Source organism: Mustela nigripes, chromosome 10 (assembly GCF_022355385.1).
Source record: "Mustela nigripes isolate SB6536 chromosome 10, MUSNIG.SB6536, whole genome shotgun sequence".
In the NCBI taxonomy this organism is placed as follows: Eukaryota; Metazoa; Chordata; class Mammalia; order Carnivora; family Mustelidae; genus Mustela; species Mustela nigripes.
The window spans coordinates 42,527,032-42,549,091 of record NC_081566.1 but is presented as its reverse complement, the minus strand read 5'-3'; the positions used below and the strand labels follow the sequence as shown (position 1 = coordinate 42,549,091).

At 45.3% G+C, this 22,060-nt stretch overlaps 1 protein-coding gene and 1 non-coding gene across 2 annotated transcripts in view; one reads left to right on the top strand and one right to left on the bottom strand.

Annotated features, from left to right (window-relative positions):
• Window positions 1-291: 291 nt before the first annotated feature.
• On the bottom strand, window positions 292-397 carry LOC132026384 (U6 spliceosomal RNA). The gene has a single exon (XR_009406896.1). It is a non-coding gene; the product is annotated as a U6 spliceosomal RNA (small nuclear RNA).
• Window positions 398-11,706: 11,309 nt separating this feature from the next.
• DSTYK (dual serine/threonine and tyrosine protein kinase) overlaps window positions 11,707-22,060 on the top strand; it is a 49,132-nt gene continuing 38,778 nt past the window's right edge. The window contains exon 1 of the mRNA XM_059413228.1: window positions 11,707-12,161. Coding sequence (XP_059269211.1) covers window positions 11,891-12,161 — 271 coding nt within the window. The 5' untranslated portion in view covers window positions 11,707-11,890. The remainder of the gene's footprint in view (window positions 12,162-22,060) is intronic.

The following is a 22,060-nucleotide window of genomic DNA, read 5'->3' as shown; positions in this document are numbered from 1 at the left end:
ATAGACAGAAATCACAAATAGCCAGAGAGGCAGGCAGAGAGAGAGAGAGGAAGGGAAGCAGCCTCCCTGCCGAGCAGAGATCCTGATGTAGGGCTCGATCCCAGGACCCCGGGATCATGACCTGAGCCAAAGGCAGAGGCTTTAACCCACTGAGCCGTCCACACGCCCCAGGGACCCAAGGTGATTCTTATGCACACTGAAGTTTATGAACCCCTGATGTAGGGGAAGACTTTGTTGATCACATTTATTATTTTTTTAATTCAACAAACATGTAGATTTATTTTAAATCAGAAAAATATGATATACTTCATGAATTTGCATGTCATCTTTGTACAGGGCTGTGCAGATCTTCTCTTTGTTGTTCCGGTTTTGGTGTATGTGCTGCTGAAGAAAGCTCAGTTGGTCACATATATCACATTTATCACAGTTATCGATAGATTTGTGAAATAATAATATCTCCAGGGGTGCTTGGGTATCTCTGGTCTTGATCTCAGAGTGGTGAGTTCAAGCCCTGCATCAGGCTCCACGCTGGGGAGCTGGGGCACCTGGGTGACTCAGTGGGTTAAAGCCTCTGCCTTCGGCTCAGGTCATGATCCCAGGGTTCTGGGATTGAGCACCCCCCTCCCCATGTAGGGCTCTCTGCTCAGCAGGGATCCTGCTTCCTCGCCTCTTCTCTCTCTGCCTCTCTGCCTACTTGTGATCTCTGTCTGTCAAATAAATAAATAAAATATTTTTAAAAAACAGTGTTTAAAAATAATATCTCCTATTTATTGAGCACCTACTATTTTCCTGTCACAAGCTCCCATCTGGGCTATAAAACAAACTTCATAGGTAAGTTCGTAACCTCCTTTTCACAGATGGGAAACTGAGGCTCCAAGAGGATTCAAACTTGACACCTGACTTGGGAGAGCTAGCCCAACCAGTTCTGCATGCTTTCAGTGGCTTCTCCCACAATGCCCACTGCTCTGTTGCTTAGACTATGCTAATGGCTACATGCTTATTAATATTAAAAACGGCTATCATTTAAGTGCCTTTTAGGAGCCATATAATTACGGCCTAAACCTTTCAATAAGTTCCAATGGTACTTTGCCATGTGAGGGAATTAAGAAGCAGAAATATTAGTATATCTCTCAAAATTACCTTCCCCTCATTGAAACAGCGTTTTCTTATTCCGGTGGGACTTTTCCTCGTTTTTACTTCTCCTCGACTGTTTCTGAAACCTTTTTCAGCTCCGTCGGGTCTCCCTTTCTTTGGTGTACTATACCCCGGCCCTTTTGCACCTTGTTTGGAATGGCAAACCAAGAGTGGAAGTGAAGGCTTTCTCACAGCCATGCCCCTTTTCCCAACACGGGAACGGAGAGCTATAGTCTGAATCAAGAGAGAAGTGTCCGTTGCTGGAAAAAACCTGCTGATCTTGTGACTGCAAAAAGAAAAAGACAATTTAATTGAGAAAGCCTTTCCTGGGAAGGAGGGGATCACACTATCCCATGTGAAATTTTATTCTCGATTATGTCATAAATCGTTTTCAGGGAGTCTCATATGGCCCTGGGGCATCCCCAAGCAGCTAGAGGGACAAAGGGCTGTTTTCACTGGTGAGTGCACCAAGGCTTGCCTTATGCCTCTCACAGGGTACTGGGGAAAGAAGATAATATTCCCTTTCAAGATGCAATGACTTAGTATAATTCAGTAACATAAATAGTTTAAAATATATAAATGTCTATACCCTTTTACCCAGTAATGCCCTCCTGGAAAATAATTCAAGAGAAGAAAACAAAGCAACAACACAACAACAATAACAACAAAATATAAAGCAGTATTGTTTAGAGCAGTGGAAAACCTGAACGGACCTACACGCCCAAGAATAGGAAGTGGGTGAGTAACAATGGTCTGAGAATGCAATGGAATGTTAGCTGCTGTTGAAGAGATCCGTATGATAAGTATATAGGAACACAAAAAGACTTTTACAGAACATAAAATGAAAGCATTAGAATGAGAAATTGTCCTGAGCCAGATAGATAAGGAGTTGGACAAACACGTGTTATTAGCTATATGGACAAATCACTTGACCTGAGTCTTGATTTCCACATTTATAAAACAAAGATAAAATCTCCATCGTTCCAGGATCGTTTGTGAGAACTAAAGTTGATATAAAGCGTGGATAAAGATGGGAAGGGAGTGCGGCGCCTGGGTGTCAGTCATTAAGCCTCTGCCTTCTGCTCAGGTCATGATCCCAGGGTCCTGAGATCTAGCCCTGCATTGGCCCTTCTGCTCAGCGGGAAGCCTGCTTCTCCCTCTGCCTCTCCCCTTTCTTGTGTTCCCTCTCTCATTGTGTCTCTCTGTCAAATAAATAATAAAGTCTTAAAAAAAAAATGAGAAGGGAGTACTAGGCAATAATTGTAAGTTTTATGCTGGGATATGGGACCACTGAAAATTTTATTTGTAAAGTACTTGTTTTTTATTTTATTTTATTTTTATTATTTTAAGATTTGATTGATTGATTTACTTACTTTTTAAAGGTTTTATTTATTTATTTGATGCAGAGAGCACGAGCAGGGGGAACAGCAGAGGGAGAGAGAGAAGCAGGTTCTCTGCTGAGCAGGGAGCCCATGAGGAATTTGATCCTAGGACCCCGGGATCATGACCTGAGGCGAATGCAGATGCTTAACCAACTGAGCCACCCAGGTGCCCCAGGTCCTACTTATTATTTATGATGTTTTAAATGTTATACTATTTTCCTCCTTTTGTTCTCCACGCCCTTAAAAAAGTTGCATGCTTCCTATGTAGGAAGTGTGTGCACGTGTCATTAGGAAACTTGCCTAAATGGATCACTAAGCCCTCCTGGGAGAGGGGTCCTCCAACCACACGACTGGAGTCAGCTCCAGGAAAAGGTTAGGAACCCCAAACACTGGCATCTAGAAAGGTGGCTCAGCTAGGTTCCAGGGCTTGTTTTCCAAAGCATTTAGAAGACAGATAGAAGCACTTTTTAGATAGAGGTCTCTCTCCTGACAGTTTGGAGGTGGGGAAGGGTCTCGTGACCAGGATGCCGGCCTTCCATCCACCTTTGCTTCAGAATGCTCCTCCCGCCTCCCTGAAACCACTTCCCTGAAGAGCTGGATTCATGGGCAAAGAAGTAGCAGGAGGAAGGTATGAAAGCAATAGATTCTTTTGGCCAATATATACTGAGCACCCTCTTTGTATCAGGCATCATGTTTGGCACATATAGACACAGACTAAGCCAGGTAGAATATGTTTAGAACACAGGCTTCAAAAAAAAAAAAAAAAACCCGAAAACCAAAAAACACAGGCTTCAGAATCTTCTAGAAAACCTCTCTACCTAGAGAGTGTTGACCTAGGAGAGGGTATTATTGGTAGATTTTCATCAATCCATCTTCATCCAAGATGAGCAGAGAGGTACAAGAATATAACTTGTTGGGGTGCCTGGGTGGCTCAGTGGGTTAAAGCCTCTGCTTGCGGCCCAGGTCATGATCCCAGGGTCCTGGGATCGAGCCCCACGTCGGCCTCTCTGCTCGGCAGGGAGCCTGCTTCCCTTCCTCTCTCTCTGCCTGCCTCTCTGCCTACTTGTGATCTCTGTCTGTTAAATAAATAAATAAATAAAATCTAAAAAAAAAAAAAAGAATACAACTTGTTGCAGGGTTTTATTCTGGGCAAGTAAGGAAATTAGTCTAAAATGGGTTCCACCGAAGTGTCAGGCAATATAGTGCAGAAAGGATGAAAACCATTTAGACGTGAAAAAGCAGTAGCAATCTTCTCTTACTAATGAGAAATGAATGGTGGTAACAGTATGTCCGGGGTTTCTGCTGGAAAGCTTTGGGTCAGTTACTTCTGTTCCTCTAAAAAATTCTGGAAACTTTGTTCTACTTGGCGGTAAAACAAAGATGATCTCTCTTTAGGGTTCTACCAAATTCTTTTTAATTGATTATTTATCCTCCCCAGGCCCTGCCTTCCAACAGCCAGGGCCAGGGACACCACTGATGAAATATTCAGCATTGGGATGATATTTGATGTATCATTAAATAGAATACATTTAGAAGTTCAGTTTTATAGACCTTTAATCTTCAACCTAATAAATCTTCATGGAGATAATCTCACAAACAAAACTGAAATATTTTTAGAAATACTACCCTCCTTGGAAAAATGAATAACCCTGAATGTAATTACTATACATAGGAAAGAAAACATTTACCAAGCACTTTTATATACCAGGCAAGGTACTAAATGCTTTACACATTATTTCATGTAATCTTCATGACCCTGTGAAGATTACTAGCCCCACTATACGGGTGAAGTCATGTCCTTAAGATCACAAAGTAACATATTAGCACATCTTGGGCTGGAACTCAGGTCAGATTCTGACTCTCATGCTTTTCCTTAAATTTTTATAGGAATTCATTCCCAAAACCCTTTCATTTACTATAGCTCATTCCATCCTCCCACACAGAGATGTTGAACACAACTTTAGGATTCTTTAACCAAAATCACAGAGCCAGGGGCAAAACCAAGGTTTATAGCAATCATAACTTCAGTGATCTTCTATCGAGTGCCTTTCATCTGGTAGGCTCTGTGCTAAGTATTTTTTATACTTTCTTCCCCATTTTAATCTTCACAATAACCTTTTGAGGTGGGCACTATTATATCCCATTTGATGGGTGAGAAAACCAAGACTCAGAAGGGCCAACCTTGGGGCGCCTGGGTGGCTCAGTGGGTTAAAGCCTCTGACTTCAGCTCAGGCCATGATCCCAGGGTCCTGGGATGGAGCCGCATATGGGACTCTCTGCTCAGCTGGGAGCCTGCTTCCCTCTCTCTCTGCCTGCCTCTCTGCCTACTTGTGATCTCTGTCTGTCAAATAAATAAATAAAAATCCTAAAAAAAAGGGCCAACCTCCTGCCCAAGTTTATATACTAACGTGTTAGGACTAGAATTCAGGTTTGTAATAATGATAACATAATTGATAAAAAACAGTTGTCACATTTTGAGCTCCTATTATGTGTTAGATAATGCTTTAAATTTATTTTCACAACGTATTTTGAGATTTACAATTGGCATCGCTTTTTTTTTTTAGTATATGTGCTGCCGAAGCGAGCGCTGTCATTGCTTTTTTTTTTTTCCCCAAGGTCTTATTTTTAAGTAATCTCTACACCCAGCGTGGGGCATGAATTTACCACCCTAGAAAGCAAAAGTTGCAGGTTCTGCCGACTCAATCAGCCAGGCACCCCAGCACTGTTCTTTCGGTGCTCACCATTTTTCAGATAAGGAACTAAGAGTTATAGAAAATAAGTTAAAGTCTCCAAGACATACAAATGGGAAAGGGTAGAGTCAGGATTTGAATGCACGTCTCTGGGGCCCCTGGCTGTCTCTGTCAGTAGAGCATGCAACTCTTAATCTCAGAAATGTGAGGTTCAAACCCTATGCTGCATGTGGAGATTACTTAAAAATAAAATCTTAGGGCGCCTGAGTGGCTCAGTGGGTTAAGCCGCTGCCTTCGGCTCAGGTCATGATCTCAGGGTCCTGGGATCGAGTCCCGCATCGGGCTCTCTGCTCTGCAGGGAGCCTGCTTCCTCCTCTCTCTCTCTCTCTGCCTGCCTCTCTGCCTACTTGTGATCTCTCTCTGTCAAATAAATAAATAAAATCTTTAAAAAAAAATAAAATCTTAAAAAAATGAATGCAGGTCTCTGACTCCAAGACCTATGTCCTTAACCCTGAGGCTTTGCTCACTCCTGCTCTCTATACACCCCTACTACCTACCCTAAGTGTGGTCCCCAGATCAGCAGCATTGGTATAACCCAGACCTACTGAATCAGGTGTATTTTGACAGTATGCCTGCATGATTCCTATGTCCGTTAAACTTTGAGAAGCACTGCTCTAGCACCAGCAATACACAAAATAAAGAAGAGAAGCCAGATTGTCAAGAACAGAGCATATTCCCTTGGAAATCAGTTTTGAGCTAGAGGAAGATATGTCCTGCAGCTAAACTTTATAATGGTGACCTTTTTCTAATTCAGGGATCAAATTAAGTCAATAAATTATATTTTCTTGTCTTTCCTTCCATCATTTCCTTCCTCTTCTTTGGAGCTGACTATCATTTGCCTGACTATCACTTCAGAAGATGACAATAATTGAACAGTAGTAAAGAAATACTTATGGAAAACTCAAAATGTCGACTGTTGTATTTTTTTTTCTTTTAATTTGTAGGTTTTTAAATTCTTGGATTTCTACTTAAAAAGATTTTATTTTGGGGGTGCTTGTGTGGCTCAGTGGGTTAAGCCTCTGCCTTTAGCTCAGCTCATGGTCTCAGGGTCCTGGGATCCAGCCCCCCACGTAGGGCTCTCTGCTCAGCAGGGAGCCTGCTTCCTTCCTCCCCTCTCTCTGCCTGCTGCTCTGCCTACTTGTGATCTCTCTCTCTGTGTCAAAGAAATAAATAAAATCTTTTAAAGAAAAGATTTTATTTTTTAAGTAATCTCTACACCCAATGTGAGACTCAAACTCACAACCCCAAGATCAAGAGTCATATGCTCTACGGAGGAAGCCAGTCAGGCACCCCCTAAATCCTCAGATTTGTGATTGTGATTTTATGTTGCTGAATAGAGAACAGTTATTCTCTTGCTGAACTTGTTCCTAATTCACACTGCAGAAATGAATGTTATTGCCTTTTGGTGTTCCACAAAAAGCACCGGATTTCCACGTATGTGAACATGAGGATCAAGACTCCAGAGTCTTGGGACACCTGGCTGGCTCAGTTGGTAGGGCTGATCTCTCGATCTCAGGGTCATGATTTCACGCAGGGCATTGAGCATGGAGCTTACATAAGAAAAATGAAACATAGGGGTACCTGTCGTTCGTATGGGTTAAGTGTCTGATCATGGTCATTATTCCAGGGTCCTGGGATCGAGCCCCACATGGGGCTACCTGCTCAGCAAGGAGTTTGCTTCTTTCTCTCCTTCTGCCTCTCCCCCTGCTTATTTATTCACTGTCTCTCTAGCAAATAAATAAAATCTTCAAAAAAAATATTAAAATATAAAACAAGCAAAAAAAGACTTTGAAATCTCTCTAGAAATCAGATAATCTAACCAAGAGGAACTTGTCATAGTTCCAAGAGGAACTTGTTCTTACTGGATAGCAAAAATATGAGTAGTTTTTATGTTCTCCTTTGTGCTGTCTTGAATATTTAAAAATATCTACGGTGAACATTCATTGACAAATGTCCAAGGAACACCTACTAAGTCACAGACACTGCTCTAGGTGCTAGAGAGAGAGAGAGCAGTGAACAAGCCAAAAAAAAAAAAAAAAAAAAATCTGTGCTCTGGATTGGTGGTTGCAAGAGGTAGAGTAGGGGGATGGGACAAAATAGGTGAAAGGAGTCAAAAGAAGCAAACGTCCAGACATAAAACAAATAAGTCACAGGGATGTCACCTGCAGCATGGTGACTGGGGCTAATAATACTGTATCACATATTTGATAGTTCCTAAGAGAGTAAGTCTCAAAAGTTCTCATCACAAGAAAAAGTTCTTTAGGTATGGTAGTGGACGTTATCTAGACTTATGTTGAATATGTACAAATATTGAATCATTATGTTGTATACCTGAAACTTTAATGTCAATTATATCTCAATTAAAAAATCTGTTCTTGGGTGCCTGGGTGGCTCAGTGGGTTAAAGCCTCTGCCTTCAGCTCAGGTCATGGTCTCAGGGTCCTAAGATCGAGCCCCCCATCGGGCTCTCTGCTGAGCAGGGAGCCTGCAATCTGTTCTTTATTTTATTTATTTTTTTACTTCTTCTTCTTCTTTTTTTTTTTTTAAAGATTTTATTTATTTATTTGACCAGAGACCAAGATCACACGCAGGCAGAGAGGCAGGCAGAGAGAGAGCGGGAAGCAAACTCCCTGCTGAGCAGAGAGCCCAATGTGGGACTTGAAATTTTTTACTATTATTTTTTTAAAAGATCTTATTATTTATTTGAGAAACAGAGACAGAGATAGCAAGAGCGAGCAGGAGCTGGGAGGAGAGGGATAAGCAGGCTCCCCACCGAGCAGGGAGCCAGATGCAGAGCCAGATTCAGGGCCGGATCCCAGGACCCCAGGATCACGACCAGAGCTGAAAGCAGACGCTCAACCGACTGAGCCACCCAGGTGCCCCAGTCTCTGTTCTGATGTCAGTATCTTTGGGCTATCCCTCTTGGGTTGGTCAGAGTCCTTGAAGAAGACACGTCGCATTTCCTCTCTCGAAGGTAAACGTCCAGTAGCCAGAGACGTAGGAATCGAATGGAGGAAGAGGCCTGGGGATCTGAGCATCCAGTATCCATAAATCCAGTTATCTCCCACTGATGACACAGAGATACCTCTTCGACCCTCTCTGGAGAATAAATTCTTCAGTCTTCTTTTAGAGGAAGGACGCAGCCATTGAATTAGGGAGAGGTAACCTGGCCATCTTGAACAGCTCTCGAAATTCTTATTTTAATCCCTGCCCAGGGTACCACCTGTAGGTGACAGCCCTTGCTGTCCTGTACCTCTCTGGTGGGCAGCAGGGGTGCGGGGAGAGGGGGTGCGGGGAGCCACTGCCACCAAGTCTAGAGACTTGAGGGACTGGGCAGGTACAAATCAGGTTGGGCCTCAGCTTTTTCCACTTTGGATTTAAGGTTCAGGTTTCTGCAGGTTAATTTTGTTAACGCATGCCCGTTTGCTTTCTACCTTCTCCCTTTTTTTTTGTTTTTCCTACTGGCTCTTCTCATTATTGTGGGTTCACGCTTAAAAAACCCACTACTGTCATTTTTGTGGTGCTGTAAGAGGGAACAAAAGTAGATCTGTGTGCTCGTCCTCATTAACTGCCCTAACTCTCCTCACTTTTGACGAGTATTTTCCTATTCTAACCTAAGTTCTCTCTTGATACCACTCAAATCTTTATTCTCTTCCGTTTGTCCTTAGATATTTGAATAAAATACGTGTTTTTATGTGTAGCTGACTGGGATTTAGGAAGAGTTCACTGACTTTTGCATATTTAATATTTTAAGTAGCAGGAAACAAAGCAGAAATAGAGATGAGACCTATACATATTCGAATTTCTAAATTATGTATGTGTAAGTTTCCCTATGGTAGCATTGTTTGTAGTAGCAAAAGACTTCAAAAAACCAACAGACCTGGGCGCCTGGGTGGCTCAGTGGCTTAAGCCAGTGCCTTCGGCTTGGGTCATGATCCCAGGGATCTGGGATCAAGCCCCTCATTGGGCTCTCTGCTCTGCAGGAAGCCTGCTTCCCTCTCTCTCTGCCTGCCTCTCTGCCTTCTTGTGATCTCTGTCTGTCAAATAAGTAAATAAAAAATATTTAAAAGAAAAAAAAAACCCAACAGACCCATCAGTAGGGGACTTTTTTTTTTTTTTTTTACATTTTATTTATTTATTTGACAGAGAATGAGAGCACAAGCAGGGAGAGGAGCACAGGAACAGGGGGAAGCAGCCTCCCTCCTGGGAGCCCAATGTGGGGATAGATTCCAGAGTCCTGGAGAAAGATGGAGGCTTTTTTTTTTTTAAGTTATTTATTTATTTGACAAAGAGAGAGGATACACAAGCAGGGGGAGTGGGAGAGGGAGAAGCAGGCTTCCTGTGGAGCAGGGAGCCTGATGCAGGGCTCCATGCCAGGACTCTGGGATCATGACCTGAGCTGAAAGCAGTTGCTTAACCAACTGAGCCACCCAGACAGCAGAGGACTGCACGCCAGTCAGCAGAGGACTTGTTAAATAAACCATACCAATCCACATGGTAGCATATTATACAGCTAAAAAGAAGGAGGCAGATCTTTATATTCTAGTGTGAAAGAGTCTGTAAGGGCAGAATAGTATGCTCTCAATTGAGTTCAAAGGTACATTCCTATATCTGCAACGGGGTTACCTCCTGGGAGAACTAGGTGACTGGGAGACAGGAAGTAGAAGAAAGACTTAGTTTTCCCTGTATAACCTTTTAGCTTGTGCACTTTATACTACAGTCTTATATTACTTATTTTAAAACTAAAGTACTAGTGAATAGTTTTTTAAAGAACGAGCAGGGGCATGTGGGTGGCTCAGTCAGTTAACTGACTCTTTGTCTCAACTCAGGTCTCCATCTCAGGGTTCCGAGTTCAGGCCCTACGTAAAGAAATATACATATAAATAAATAAAAGAATGAGCTTCATGGCCTTTACTTGACATAATGCTCTCCCTGATGACTTCCACGCAGGAGGGTCAGAGGAACAAGGAGAGAGAGAATCTCAAGCAGACTCTGTGGAGTGCGGAGCCCAATGTGGGGCTCGATCCCAGGATCCTGAGATCATGACCTGAGCCAGAGTTGGGTGCTCAACCAAGTACACCAGCCAGGCACCCCTGCAGCTACTTCTTTTAAACAGTATCAACTATCTTTTACTAAACTTTCCATTTTGCATTTTCATTCGTGTTTTACGGAGCCTTTTAGGAGTTGCATGGAGTTCTTGAGAAATGAGGAGTGGCCAGTGGAGGATGTATGAGCAAGTTTAAAAGGGAGGGAGGACATGAGAAAGAATTTGAGGCTCCTTCCTGACCTGCGGTCTTTCACACCCACTTACCAAGCAGAGACTCATGTGAAACGGTGACCCCTTTTTATAAGAACCTAAAAGCCCCTGGAAATGCAATGCCTTCACGTTTTACATCGAATTAGCCCAATTATCATGACATTGCTTTGCCAAAAGCACTTGCACTCAAGGAATGAGAGGCTGGGAGACCAGAAGCAAACATTTTGAAACAAGACTTATAAAAATTTAGAGTCAAAAGGGCTTGAAGATCAACTAGTCTAACCCCTTGCTTCGTAGGTCCAAGACCAGACATCAGAGGAATTCAGGGTCAAACTCAAGTCTCTTCTTATATTCAACCTATGCCATCCACCCTGTTGGAGCACAGGTGTGGCCTGGATGAAAGATGGGGTTTTCCTACAGCAAGCAAGAAAGGAGGGCACTGTGCCTGAAGAAGAGAGGAGAAAGCAGCAGGCGAGAAAGAGGTGGTTGTTCGGTTTTGTGTTTTTCCTAACTGTGCCCAGGGCTCCGTGGCAGTCTGTGTCAATAAAAGCCTATATTAGCAGAAGCCAAGTTAAGATAATCAGAACTGGTTTGAAAAGCTGCAAACCTCAACTTCCCCTTACCCAGCCCAGTCTCTTGACTTCCAGAAACCAAAGAACTTCAGCTTAAAGCTCTTTAAGAACCCTTTCACATCCCCCTTTTTCCACACCTGGAGAAGTTAAGTCAGAAGAAGGGGACGCAATACAAACAGGAACGTTTCCCTATTTCTAGGGTATTTTCAGCAAATTCCCCAGTATCTACTGTATCTGGAAAGTGAGAACCATTTAGGGCAGCCGTGGAGGTATTACTGGCCTCCGTCTTGTTTCCTTCCTTCTCTTTGCTACTGAAATCTTTTACTCTGATTTCAGTAAGACACCCCACTTCTACTGACGCCGAATTCTGCAGCCTCCTCTCTCTCGTCTCCATGCAGGGCGCGGGAACACGTTTTGAAATGAGGAGCGCGTGTGATAACAAGAACCGGTGAGGGTCCACGGGGAATCAGTCCCATTCACCATCTCCAGGTCTCCGAGCTCGGCCCGCCCAGACTACAAGTCCCAGGAGACCTCGCAAAGGGACCGGCGCGTCCCAGTGATCCTTCCCTCACTCTCCCGGAGAGTGGAGACAAAGGTTCCGCTGGCGGCGCACTGCGGGTTGGTTTGTTTTCAGCGGCGGTGACGGAGGTTGGAAGCCCGGCCGACTGCAGGCGGGGGCGTCGGGAGGCGGATTCCTCCTCCCCCGAAGCGCTGGGGTGGGGAGGGGGGCGGGGAGCAGGGAAGCGGGGGCCAGCAGGCCGGGGACCGAGCCGGCCGGACAGAGGAGGCTGGAGAGATGGAGGGCGACGGGGTGCCGTGGGGGAGCGAGCCCGTCTCGGGTCCCGGCCCGGGCGGCGGCGGAATGATCCGCGAGCTGTGCCGGGGCTTCGGCCGCTACCGCCGCTACCTGGGACGTCTGAGGCAGAACCTGCGCGAAACCCAGAAGTTCTTCCGCGACATCAAGTGCTCCCACAGCCACAGTTGTCCCTCCTCCCCCACGGGCGGTGGCGGCGGCGGGGCCGAGCGCGGCCCTGCCGGCGACGTCGCCGAGCCCGGCCTGCAGGCGGGTAAGGAGGGCAGCGGCGGCGGAGACGGGGCTGGAGGGGCCGGCTGGAGGGCGGACCGCACCCCTGTCCCTGCAGAACAGGCCGGGAAGGGGCGGAAAGTGGGAGCGGGGCGGCGTGGCGGGGCCCCCGGGCCTGGGCCGTCTGGTTCGGCGAGGCCGTGGGCGGGCATCGCTCGGGGCGGGGGTGGGCGAGGGGCGCGCGGGGGCCGCCCGGAGCTCCGGGAGCGGGCTGCGGGGCGCCGGGCCAACGGGGCGGTGCGCAGGGGCCGGGGTCCCCGGGGGAACGGGGAGGGTCGTTCCGAGTGGGGGGTGGGCCGCCGGGGTCGGAGACCCGCCTAGGGATGGAGGAGTGGGCAGGCAGAGGAAGAGCAGCAGGCGGGGAGCCCCGGGAGCCCGAGGAGGCCAGGGAGCTGGCGTGGATTGTGTGTGTTGTGCGCGCGTGTGTGATTATGTGCAGTGCTTTTGCACCAATCGCGTGGCAAGTCTGTGAAGAAGTAGGACTGTACTCTAAACGGGGCTGGATCGCTGAAGCAAGTAGCTGTCTGAGGGGTGCCAGCGGTTGCTCGTGCTTCTGGTGAAGAAGTTCGAGAGGGAAGGGGTCGGGTTTGTTGGTGGTGGTGGTGCTGAGCGTTCTTGCCTGATTCTCCCCGGGGTGTGCTGGAGTCCCCGAAGCACTGAAAATCCTGCAGGGGCTTTGATCTTTGCTGATTTCTCGCTTCCTCTTCAACTGCTGTTGGTGGGGGAACCGGAGGGTTTGTTAAGTATTGCGTCTAATTAGGAAATAGATTGGAAGGCAGAAGGGACTGGCATCCCATGTGGGCAAGTACCCTGGGGCCAACATAGCAAATAAGTCGGGGGATTTAACTTAGTGACTCTCAAACTTAAATGTGCACTGAAACCAAATCAGTATTAAAAATGTCTCATGCTCTACCCCACAGATAGCCTAGGTCTTCTGGGTGGATCCTGAGGATCTAAACATGGAATGCCACTGGGGGTTCTGTTGCAAATGGTCTACAAACACACTTTGGGAAGCACACATTTATTTTAATATTAAAGATTTTATTTATTTGACAGAGAGAGAGAGACAGCAAGAGCAGGAACACAAGCAGGGGCAGTGGGAGAAGGAGAAGCATGCTTCCCGCCAGGCAGGGAGCCGGATGCGGGGCTCGATCCCAGGACCCTGGGATCATGACCTGAGCGGAAGGCAGACACCCAACGATTGAGCCACCCAGGTGCCCCGAAGCACACATTTAGATGCCGATAACACACTTGAACAAGAGGCTCAGGACAGAGTGAATTGTTGAAGTCTTCAGAGTTTGTGTTGGGTCCTGCAATTCCAAAGTTGCCTGTTTGATATCTTAAAGTTGTCTGAGACTCCAGAAATGGTGATCAAAGTAAGATAGCAAGATTCTGATATGATCTTAAACAATACTGTTCCATTTAGTTGGCCTGGATGTAATAAGCATGGGAGGAATGGCACGATAGCGTTTCTGGAGGGGTGGTTTTGGCGTTGTATGCCCAGAGATTTGCTGTTCTGAAAACAGACCTATAGAGGCTATCAGAGAACTGGCAAGACGGGCTGATGTTGTCGGAGATGATCCTCAGAATTTGTACTTTCACCTCTCCCCCCAGCAGTGCTTTCCAGCAGCTTCCCTGCTCACAAGTTTTTCTTACAGCTTACCTAAAAGAGTCCTCTATTGCTGTTACTTTAAAACAACTATTTATTTTAGAATCACTACTGAAAAAAAAAATCAGAGAGATGGAGGTTTTCAAGGCACTTTGACGTGCTCTTATTTTTATTCTTTAAAAGACAAGTTAAGAAAGACAAATGTACCCTTTGTATTTTGTCTCATTGGCTTTTCTAGTTGACTGCATCATGAACTAATCTTTGCGTATTGTATTTAACTAATTCTCTTCACCCTCTGGAGTCTGTCCATCTGAAATAAAAACCAGGGTAGCGTGCTGATGACTGGACTGAGAACAATTTGATTTTGTTCCATAAAATGCTTCCATTCCTTTCAGTATGGACAGTTTTGTCTTTGGAGGTGAAAATGAGCTGATATCAGGGAAAATTAGTGACGTGGCCCTTATTATGTATATTTGGGGAATGCCATTTTTTCAGCTGTTCAGGTCACTGCGTTGGAAAGTAGAAACTCTCCTTAGAAGACAGCTAGCTCTTGTTTTCTCCTTTTACAGGCTATCTCTGCAAGGTCAAGTTCATTCAGAGGCTGTCTCAACTTTCTTTTGCGAATGTTGGTTTCTGAATAGGAACTTGGAATATTAAGAGCAGGAACACTCAAAAAAACTTTCTTTAATTCCCTTTATCTATTTTACCCAACCCCTACCCACCTCTTCTCTGGCAACCACCAGTTCTGTTTTGTCTTTTTTTTCCTTTGCCCATTTCGTTCTTTCTTTCTTTCTTTTTTAAGATGTTTATTTATTTGACAGAGAAAGAGATAGTGAGAGACGGAACACAAGCAAGAGGAGTGGGAGAGGGAGAAACATGCTTCCTGCTGAACAGGAAGCCTGATGCAGGGCTCGATCCCAGGAGCCCTGGGATCATGACCTGAGCTAAAGGCTCAGCTAAAGGCGCCTTAATTTTGACAGTTTTGTATTCTTCAGAGGCAGTTTAGAGAGTATATAATGTGCATGATGTTTTAGGAGCTAAAAAGTACCTTTGCCTGCCCTGTGCAAAGCAGACTGAATTACAAGTAAAAATTCCATTCCTCCTCTGCCGCCCAGATCGTTGGCTTCTTTTCACCAAACTCCAGGGGGATGAGAGCCCCTTTATCTGTTATTTTCCTCTGTCAGAGGCTTCAGAAGTAATGAGATAAAGGTTTTGAGAAGTTCTTTGAAAAAAGTCAGAATGGAGTGTTACAAAGTAGCACTTTGTAAAGTATTTTTCTTATTTTGTGATCCAACAGATTTCTTAGCTGTTGTAGCAGATCATAAACATAGGAAGACGTTGGAATGACTCAAATGTGTCGAGTTGGAATGCTGTCCTCTGTGCTGCATTCCTTCAGTCCTGTTTCTACTCCTTCGTGACTGGATGACCTTGGGCACAGCTGTGCCCGTTTCCTCTTCTAGCCCCAGGGATTCTAACAGTAATGCTTGCCCTTAGGGTTGTTGGGAGTTAATATATGGTACTGTGCATGTTTAGCATAGTGCCTGTTACTGTGCTGTGTAGGTATTATAAGTGGGTCATACTATTCCATAGTTATTCAGTAAACATTTAAGTATCTGGTATAGAGGACAAAAAGAGTCAAATAAAGACATTGACTGTGGCTTTAGGCTGGTGGGAATCAGTCTTTCCCATCTATACTTTTCTCTTAAGAAAGAAAAAAGAGGGCACCTGGGTGGCTCAGTTGCTTAAGCGACTGCCTCCAGCCCAGGTCATGATCCCAGAGTCTCAGGATTGAGTCCCGCATCAGGCTCCCTGCTCAGCGGGGACTCTGCTGCTCCCTCTGACCCTCTTCCTTCTCGTGCTCTCTCACTCTCTCTCTCTCTCAAATAAATAAATAAAATCTTAAAAAAAAAAAAAAAAGAAAAAAGAATTAGAATTATCATCATTGCAGTGCACCTGTTATTTGTTTCTGTTGGAAGGATGAAAAGGACGAGGAAGACCTAAGTTGGTCCTCTAGAAAGGGACAGTCTGATGTCAGTCATATACTTAGGCAATACCTAAGGCCGAAAAATGGCAGAGAGCTAAGGTATGGCTAGATTATAGGCATTTCATGGGACTTACAATTCTTAGGTTTTTATAGCTTTTTGCCTTTGGTTAGCAAACTGCTTAGTTTAACTGGTTGCCAGACTTTGAAAGAAGAGGGAGGGCAGTAGTACGCTTATTTGAAATAGACATTTTTCTTGGACTCTTTAGACGGAGATCAGTATGGGTAATTAAGTGGCAGAGACATGGGGGAGAGACAGAAAATTGGGGAGAGAGGTGATTGCTTAAAGCCTGGTTTCACGGAGCTGCCTTCTTCCTGGGGCTGTGTGGTGGGACGTCAGGTTGTGGGGTGAAACAGCTGGAGACTGGGATAAGGTGTGCTTTCTTGAAAGTAGTTCGCCCTGATCAGATTTGACTCTTCGATGTAACCTCAGTGGGGATGGTGCTGTAATTGTGGTTCTTAAGTCTGACTTTCATGACCCCAAGCAGGTTGGAAACTTTTGCTTTCTCTCTCAATTTTCTTCCTGTATGGAAGCGATTTGATAGTGGTTGAAAAGCACACACAAGCATTGGAATCAGACTGGGTTTCCTCTTGTAGTTCAGCCTCTTATTCACTGTGTGCCTTGGGCAAGTTGCTCAACCTCGTTGAGTCTTGGCTTCCTCCTATGTGAAATGGTAGTGGTATGAAATGCTGTGTATCGGATGATTCCATCTGTGTGAAATGCCCAGAATAGGCAAATCATAAAGATAGAAGGTCTGTTAGTGATTGCCAGCGAATGAGGAGAGAGGAAAATGCGGAGTGACTGCTAATGGTGTGGGATTTCATTTTGGAGAATGAAAATGTTCCAGAACTAGGTTGTGGTGATGGGTGCACAGCTTTGTGAATATGCTAAAAAAGACTGAATTATACACTTTAAGAGGGTGAATTGTATCTAAATACATACATACATAAAAAGGGAGTGCTAATGTCTATATCCCAAAGTTGTTGTGACATTTAGAGATGATCTACTTTAAAGCACTTAGCGCAGGCATATACTTAGTGCTAAATGCAAGTGGCTGTTTGAGTATGTGTGTGTGTATGTAGTTGGTGAGCACTGGAATAGGAGTTGGAGCATGGTGGGTTGGGGGAAGAAAAAGAGGAGCAGAAGGACAGAAGGATGGAATGTGGGACTGAGCAGTTTTGAGCTGGAGGCAGATTCAGCCCCGCGTCTCTAAACTCCCCAGTCCAGTTCTGCTTCTGTGATTCCCTCCTTGTTCTTTTCTGACCTGGCCATGAAAATATAAAATGCACCCTGGCAATGGAGAGATTTTGTTACAAATGAGTCATAGCCCAACTATGGAGCTGTAATTGACTTCAGTGGGAGACTCTCTGATTGGACTGAGTATAACATGACCCTGCCTACTCCAGCTTCTTATTCCCCTTTCTAGTCCCTGACATTTAGGGCACCCGGCCCCTCTTTGCTGATTTTGCTACCTCCTGTTCCCTGGGAGGAAGACCCTCCTTGTCTCCCCAAAGCGATGGCTCTTTGCATCTTTCCCTTCACAGCCTTTCCCTTCCTAATCTTGTCCTCTTGGATGATCTGTTTCCCATGGCACAGGGCAGCCCACTGTGAAAAGGTGTAGGTAATCCTGCCTACCTTTAAAAGAAAAGACATAATTACCTCTAAGATTTGCTGTGTGTGTAGTTTAGTCTGAAATGTCACTGATTTTTGTATGTTTAGTTCTTCAGCCTTGGAAGTGGTTTTTGAGGAAAACATGGATTTAAACAAAAATCCATTCTGGTTTTTAAATTTGGTTTTGCTCTGTCCACCTTGCCAGCACCTCCTTTTATTTCTCTATTCTTCTGTTCTCCGTCTTACTTCCTGCAGTATATGTACTTCTCAAAAACAGTCTTTTGAAAATAAAACCTCAAGAAATACGTTGTCGAAGGGAAATGTGCATTTCACCTTGTACCTTTTGCTCAATTCCTATAGGTTCTGGACATACAGAACATGCTTTTGTATGTATGTTGTTTTGTTGTTTGCATGGTTGCTGTGGATATATTTGTTTATCCCGCTAACTAGCTTGTGGACTCCTAAGGGTAAAGACTGTGTTTTATTCCTCTTTGTGTCCCCTGTAATGCCTGCAGTATTGTTTTATACATAGGGAGCAAATAAACTCCTGTCACATCATTTCCATGACTGGTAGATATTGGAATGTTGCTTTTTCCCACCTCAGAAGGACATTTCCTCCCCATTAAAGATAGGGGTGTTTGTGTTTCTGCCCACATTTTACTAGCTGGACCCCTAAAACAGAACAATGGTGCATTTGAGAGATGACTGAATATATCGGCTGCGTTCTATGCTGATACCCAAATGATTTTCATGCCCCAGGGAATGAGTTGCATGTGATCCCAGTCTGCCGGAGCATCACCGTGACAAGGGAAGTAAATCCTGAATATTTCTTCACTCAACGTCCTTATTAATGCCCAATGCAGTGTGGGCACAGGACGCGCAATGGGGAAGCGCTGACCCACCAGCTGACGTTATTCCCAGATGATGTTACGGAAAGAGAGATTCTTGTTTTGTCATGTTCCCTCTAGAGGATTTTCTACAAATTGGTTACCTACTTAACCAAGGGCTGTCTTTGAGGGATGGGATAAGACATATGGAAATTGGTAAAGTCAAATGACACTGTCAGAGGGGTTGAGGTGCTGTACTAACTTTCTAATAGGAGTTCAGGAAAATCAACCCCACTCTGTCTTTGATGGAGTAATGGTGATTGTCTTGTTTGTGTGGCTCAAGACCAGAATGCATTCACAAAGATGACTGTTACAGAGGCTTTCATCTTGCTGTCTTTTCTCCGAGCTTGCTCAGAGGGAGGCCAGCGAGAAGAGTATGAGGTGTATGGGTACATGTGGTTTTCTCCCTAACGGTGTTCAGACCTCAGGTGAGTTTGCTCCTTGCTTCTGGGAGGAAAGTAGTTCACCTCTAGGGAACGAAGGGTTCTGCTTCCTGCACGGTCCAGGGAGCCCAGTGGCGATACTCATAGCAAGGGATAGAGGGCGAGTCCATGTGGGAGATGTGGTTTTCCTTCTTGACTCTCAAAGGTCTGCCTGGAGTGCCCCAGAGGGCTGCCAGGCTAAGTCGAGGCCACCCTGTGCTTGAAGATGGATTCAGTTCGGGGCACCGGGGTGGCTCAGTGGGTTAAGCCTCTGCCTTCGGCTCAGGTCATGATCTCAAGGTCCTGGGATCAAGCCCCACATCAGTCTCTCTGCCTCTCTACCTACTTGTGATCTCTCTCTCTCTGTCAAATAAATAAATAAAATCTTGAAAGAAAAAAAAAAAAAAGAAAAGAAAATGGATTCAGTTCTTTGCCAAACGAGGATCCTAGAATCTGACATCTTAATAGAGAACAGAGGTAGCCCTGGTGGGGCTCCGTGCCCCTTGCTTGGATCTGTCAGCCAGCCTCTCTGAGAAAGCCCCCTTAGACAGGGCACTCCTCCAGAGTCCAAACCAAATGCTCCGAACGGAAGTTGGTCAGACATGGGGATTCCTCATGTCACCTGTGGGCCCCCCGGTAGAAGTGCCCATCATGTGCAGTGCCTTTTTCCGCCATCTTCAGTGTGGCAGGCAGTGGGAATGGTTGGGACACACTCCTCAGCCTTGAGTCATGCAGCGGTGGGAACCTTTTGACCACAGCTCTCTTTGGAGTTGGGCTTTGTAAGGTGCTTCCGTTCCCTGGGGTGGTGTTCTCTGGGCAGGAAGATGGGAAGCAGGACTGGAGGATTGTTTTGCTTTTCACTTGTCTAACGAATAATGCCTCAAAACTATCGCAAAGAATGATGCTAGGTTATGTACTCATGAAAGCCTTTGATTTTAAAAAAAACCACACAAATCTCACACTTTTTAAAAAAAATGCTTTTATCCCTTGTCTTTATTCAGATGTTAAAAAAAAAAATTCCAAAGTCCAACTTTAGCTTCATCAGATTAAGACCTTTAGTGCCTATTTATGCTGGACATGTTTTATAGCTTGCTGTTTCTTACCCTTTCCACTTGATGTAATGGGGGCGGAGATTACATTTCCCAGGATTTTTTTTTTTAATCGAGCCAAACTTTCCAGAGCAAAGACGAAGGCCCTGTCATAAATGCAGCTAGATTCAAGACTAATTTGAATAAAAGCTCATTCTTTATTTAAATTAGAGGGACAGTGTTTGAGCCCATATGGAGTGTATTTTTTAAGAATATTGTGTACAACATACTATAGCCTTAACTTTTTAAAGATTTATTTATTTGAGAGAGAGAGAGAATCCTAAGCAGACTCCCTGTTAAATACAGAGTCTGAACGGGGCTCCATCCCAGGACCCTGAGATCATGACCTGAGCAGAAACCAAGTTGAAGGTTCAACTTATTGAGCCACACAGATGCACCCCCCACCTTTTTAAAAGATTTATTTATTTTAGAGAGCAAGAATGTGCCAGGCAGAGGGGGAGAGGGAGAGGGAGAATCTCAAGCTTACTCCCCTCCAAGTGTGAAGCCCTGTGGAGGGCTCCATCCCACACCACTGAGATCATGACCTGAGTCAAAATCAAGACGCAGACACTTAACCTGTTGAGTCACCCAGGTGCCCCGAGCCTTAACTTTTAATATTCTGGAGATAGGCAGGTACAAGGGGAAATATAGGGGGACAGAGCCAGTAGGAGGGAAGCTGTTCTTACTCTTCAGGCTCTCACTGGGGGAGTCTGTTTCAGTTTCTTCTGAGTGACTAGCCTGCTCTGCAGCCTCTTCCTCCCCGGAGAGAAGTGGAGTTCTGCTGCCCCAGCTTGGAAACGTGCTTTGTAACTGAGGCATTCAAGTAGTTATGTGATCAGAAGAGGTGGAGATGTGTTCCCTCCTGCTGCATAACCAGAAGGGACTTCTGCAAGCAGTGCTGGGTCATGCAGCTTCTGGTGGCTTCTTGTTCAGTGCACTGGATGGTTGCAGGTAACTTTCAGCAGCACTGGTCCTGGGGCACGTTTGTCTGTACTGCTTAGCCTTGAGGATTTGGGTTCTAAATCTGAACCTGAACTGCTTACCTAGATTAGTACCTCGAACTCCCCAGACTCTGAACAGCCCACAGGTCACCATCACAGGAAGATGGGGGAGAGAGGAGGTGATGTGCAGGGCGAAGGTAGGGACAGGGAGGAAACGGTTCCTATTTCAGTTCTGGTATGATCGTATTTGATGTTTTTTTTTCCCCTGAGGGGTTTTTTGTCAAGTACAACTCTCTCTCCATCTCCTTTCCTGTGAACTGGATACGCTTTGCTAGGTATCCTTCTGGCTCATTTAAAAAAAATTACTTTGAAACCATTTCAGATTTACATAAATGTTGCCAAACTGTACAGAGAACTTCTGTACGCACCTCACGCAGATTCCCCGGTAGTTAACGTTTTATTGCTTTTGCGTTTGCTGATGTTCGCTGGTGCCCTCCCAATCTGTCTGTCTTCCTCTATTGTATCTGCTGTTTCTCTCTAGCCTTCGAAAGCGCACTGTCGGTAGGTGGTCTTCTCTCCTCTGTGACACCCCAGGGTGCCATTCTTCGCAGTGAGGACCTGTGTCTCCATACCAGCATGCACCTCCCCAAGCCAGGGCCCGAGCAGTGATGCTGTGCCACCATCCGGTGCACGGACCTTGCTCACGTTTTGCCAACTGTCCCCAAGAATGGCTCTTTTTCTTTCTGATCCAGGATCCTGTCCAGCGACATGTGTTGCGTTGGCTGCCATGTGTCCTCAGACTGCCTGAATGTGGAACAGGTCCTTGGTCTTTCCTTGGCATTTAGATCTTGGACAGGTTTAAAGGGTAGGCTTTATATTCTGTAGGATGACCCTCAACCTGGATCTGTTTGGTCTTTCCTCACTAGACTCGGTCCTGAGCTTTTATCGAGACTAAGCACGGAAGTGATGGAATGTGCCTCACATCAGGGGTACCCGAAGCCAACCATGCACGTCCCTGGGGATGTTAAGCTTGATCCCTGGTCCCATGGCTGTCTTCTAGGTCTCTCCACCTTAAAGTCACCATTTTTTGCCTTTGCAATCAATTAGTCTTTAGTGGAAGGTGTTCTAAGATTTCCCTGAGAATCCCATTCCTGAAAACACGGCCTTCCGCTAGACCTCAGCACCCATTATTGACAGCTCCCACCCGACTCAGTGGGGTTTCCCTGTCCTTCATCCCTCCGGATTTCTTAGTTGGTATTCCCGTGGTAAGGAAGGGTTTTCC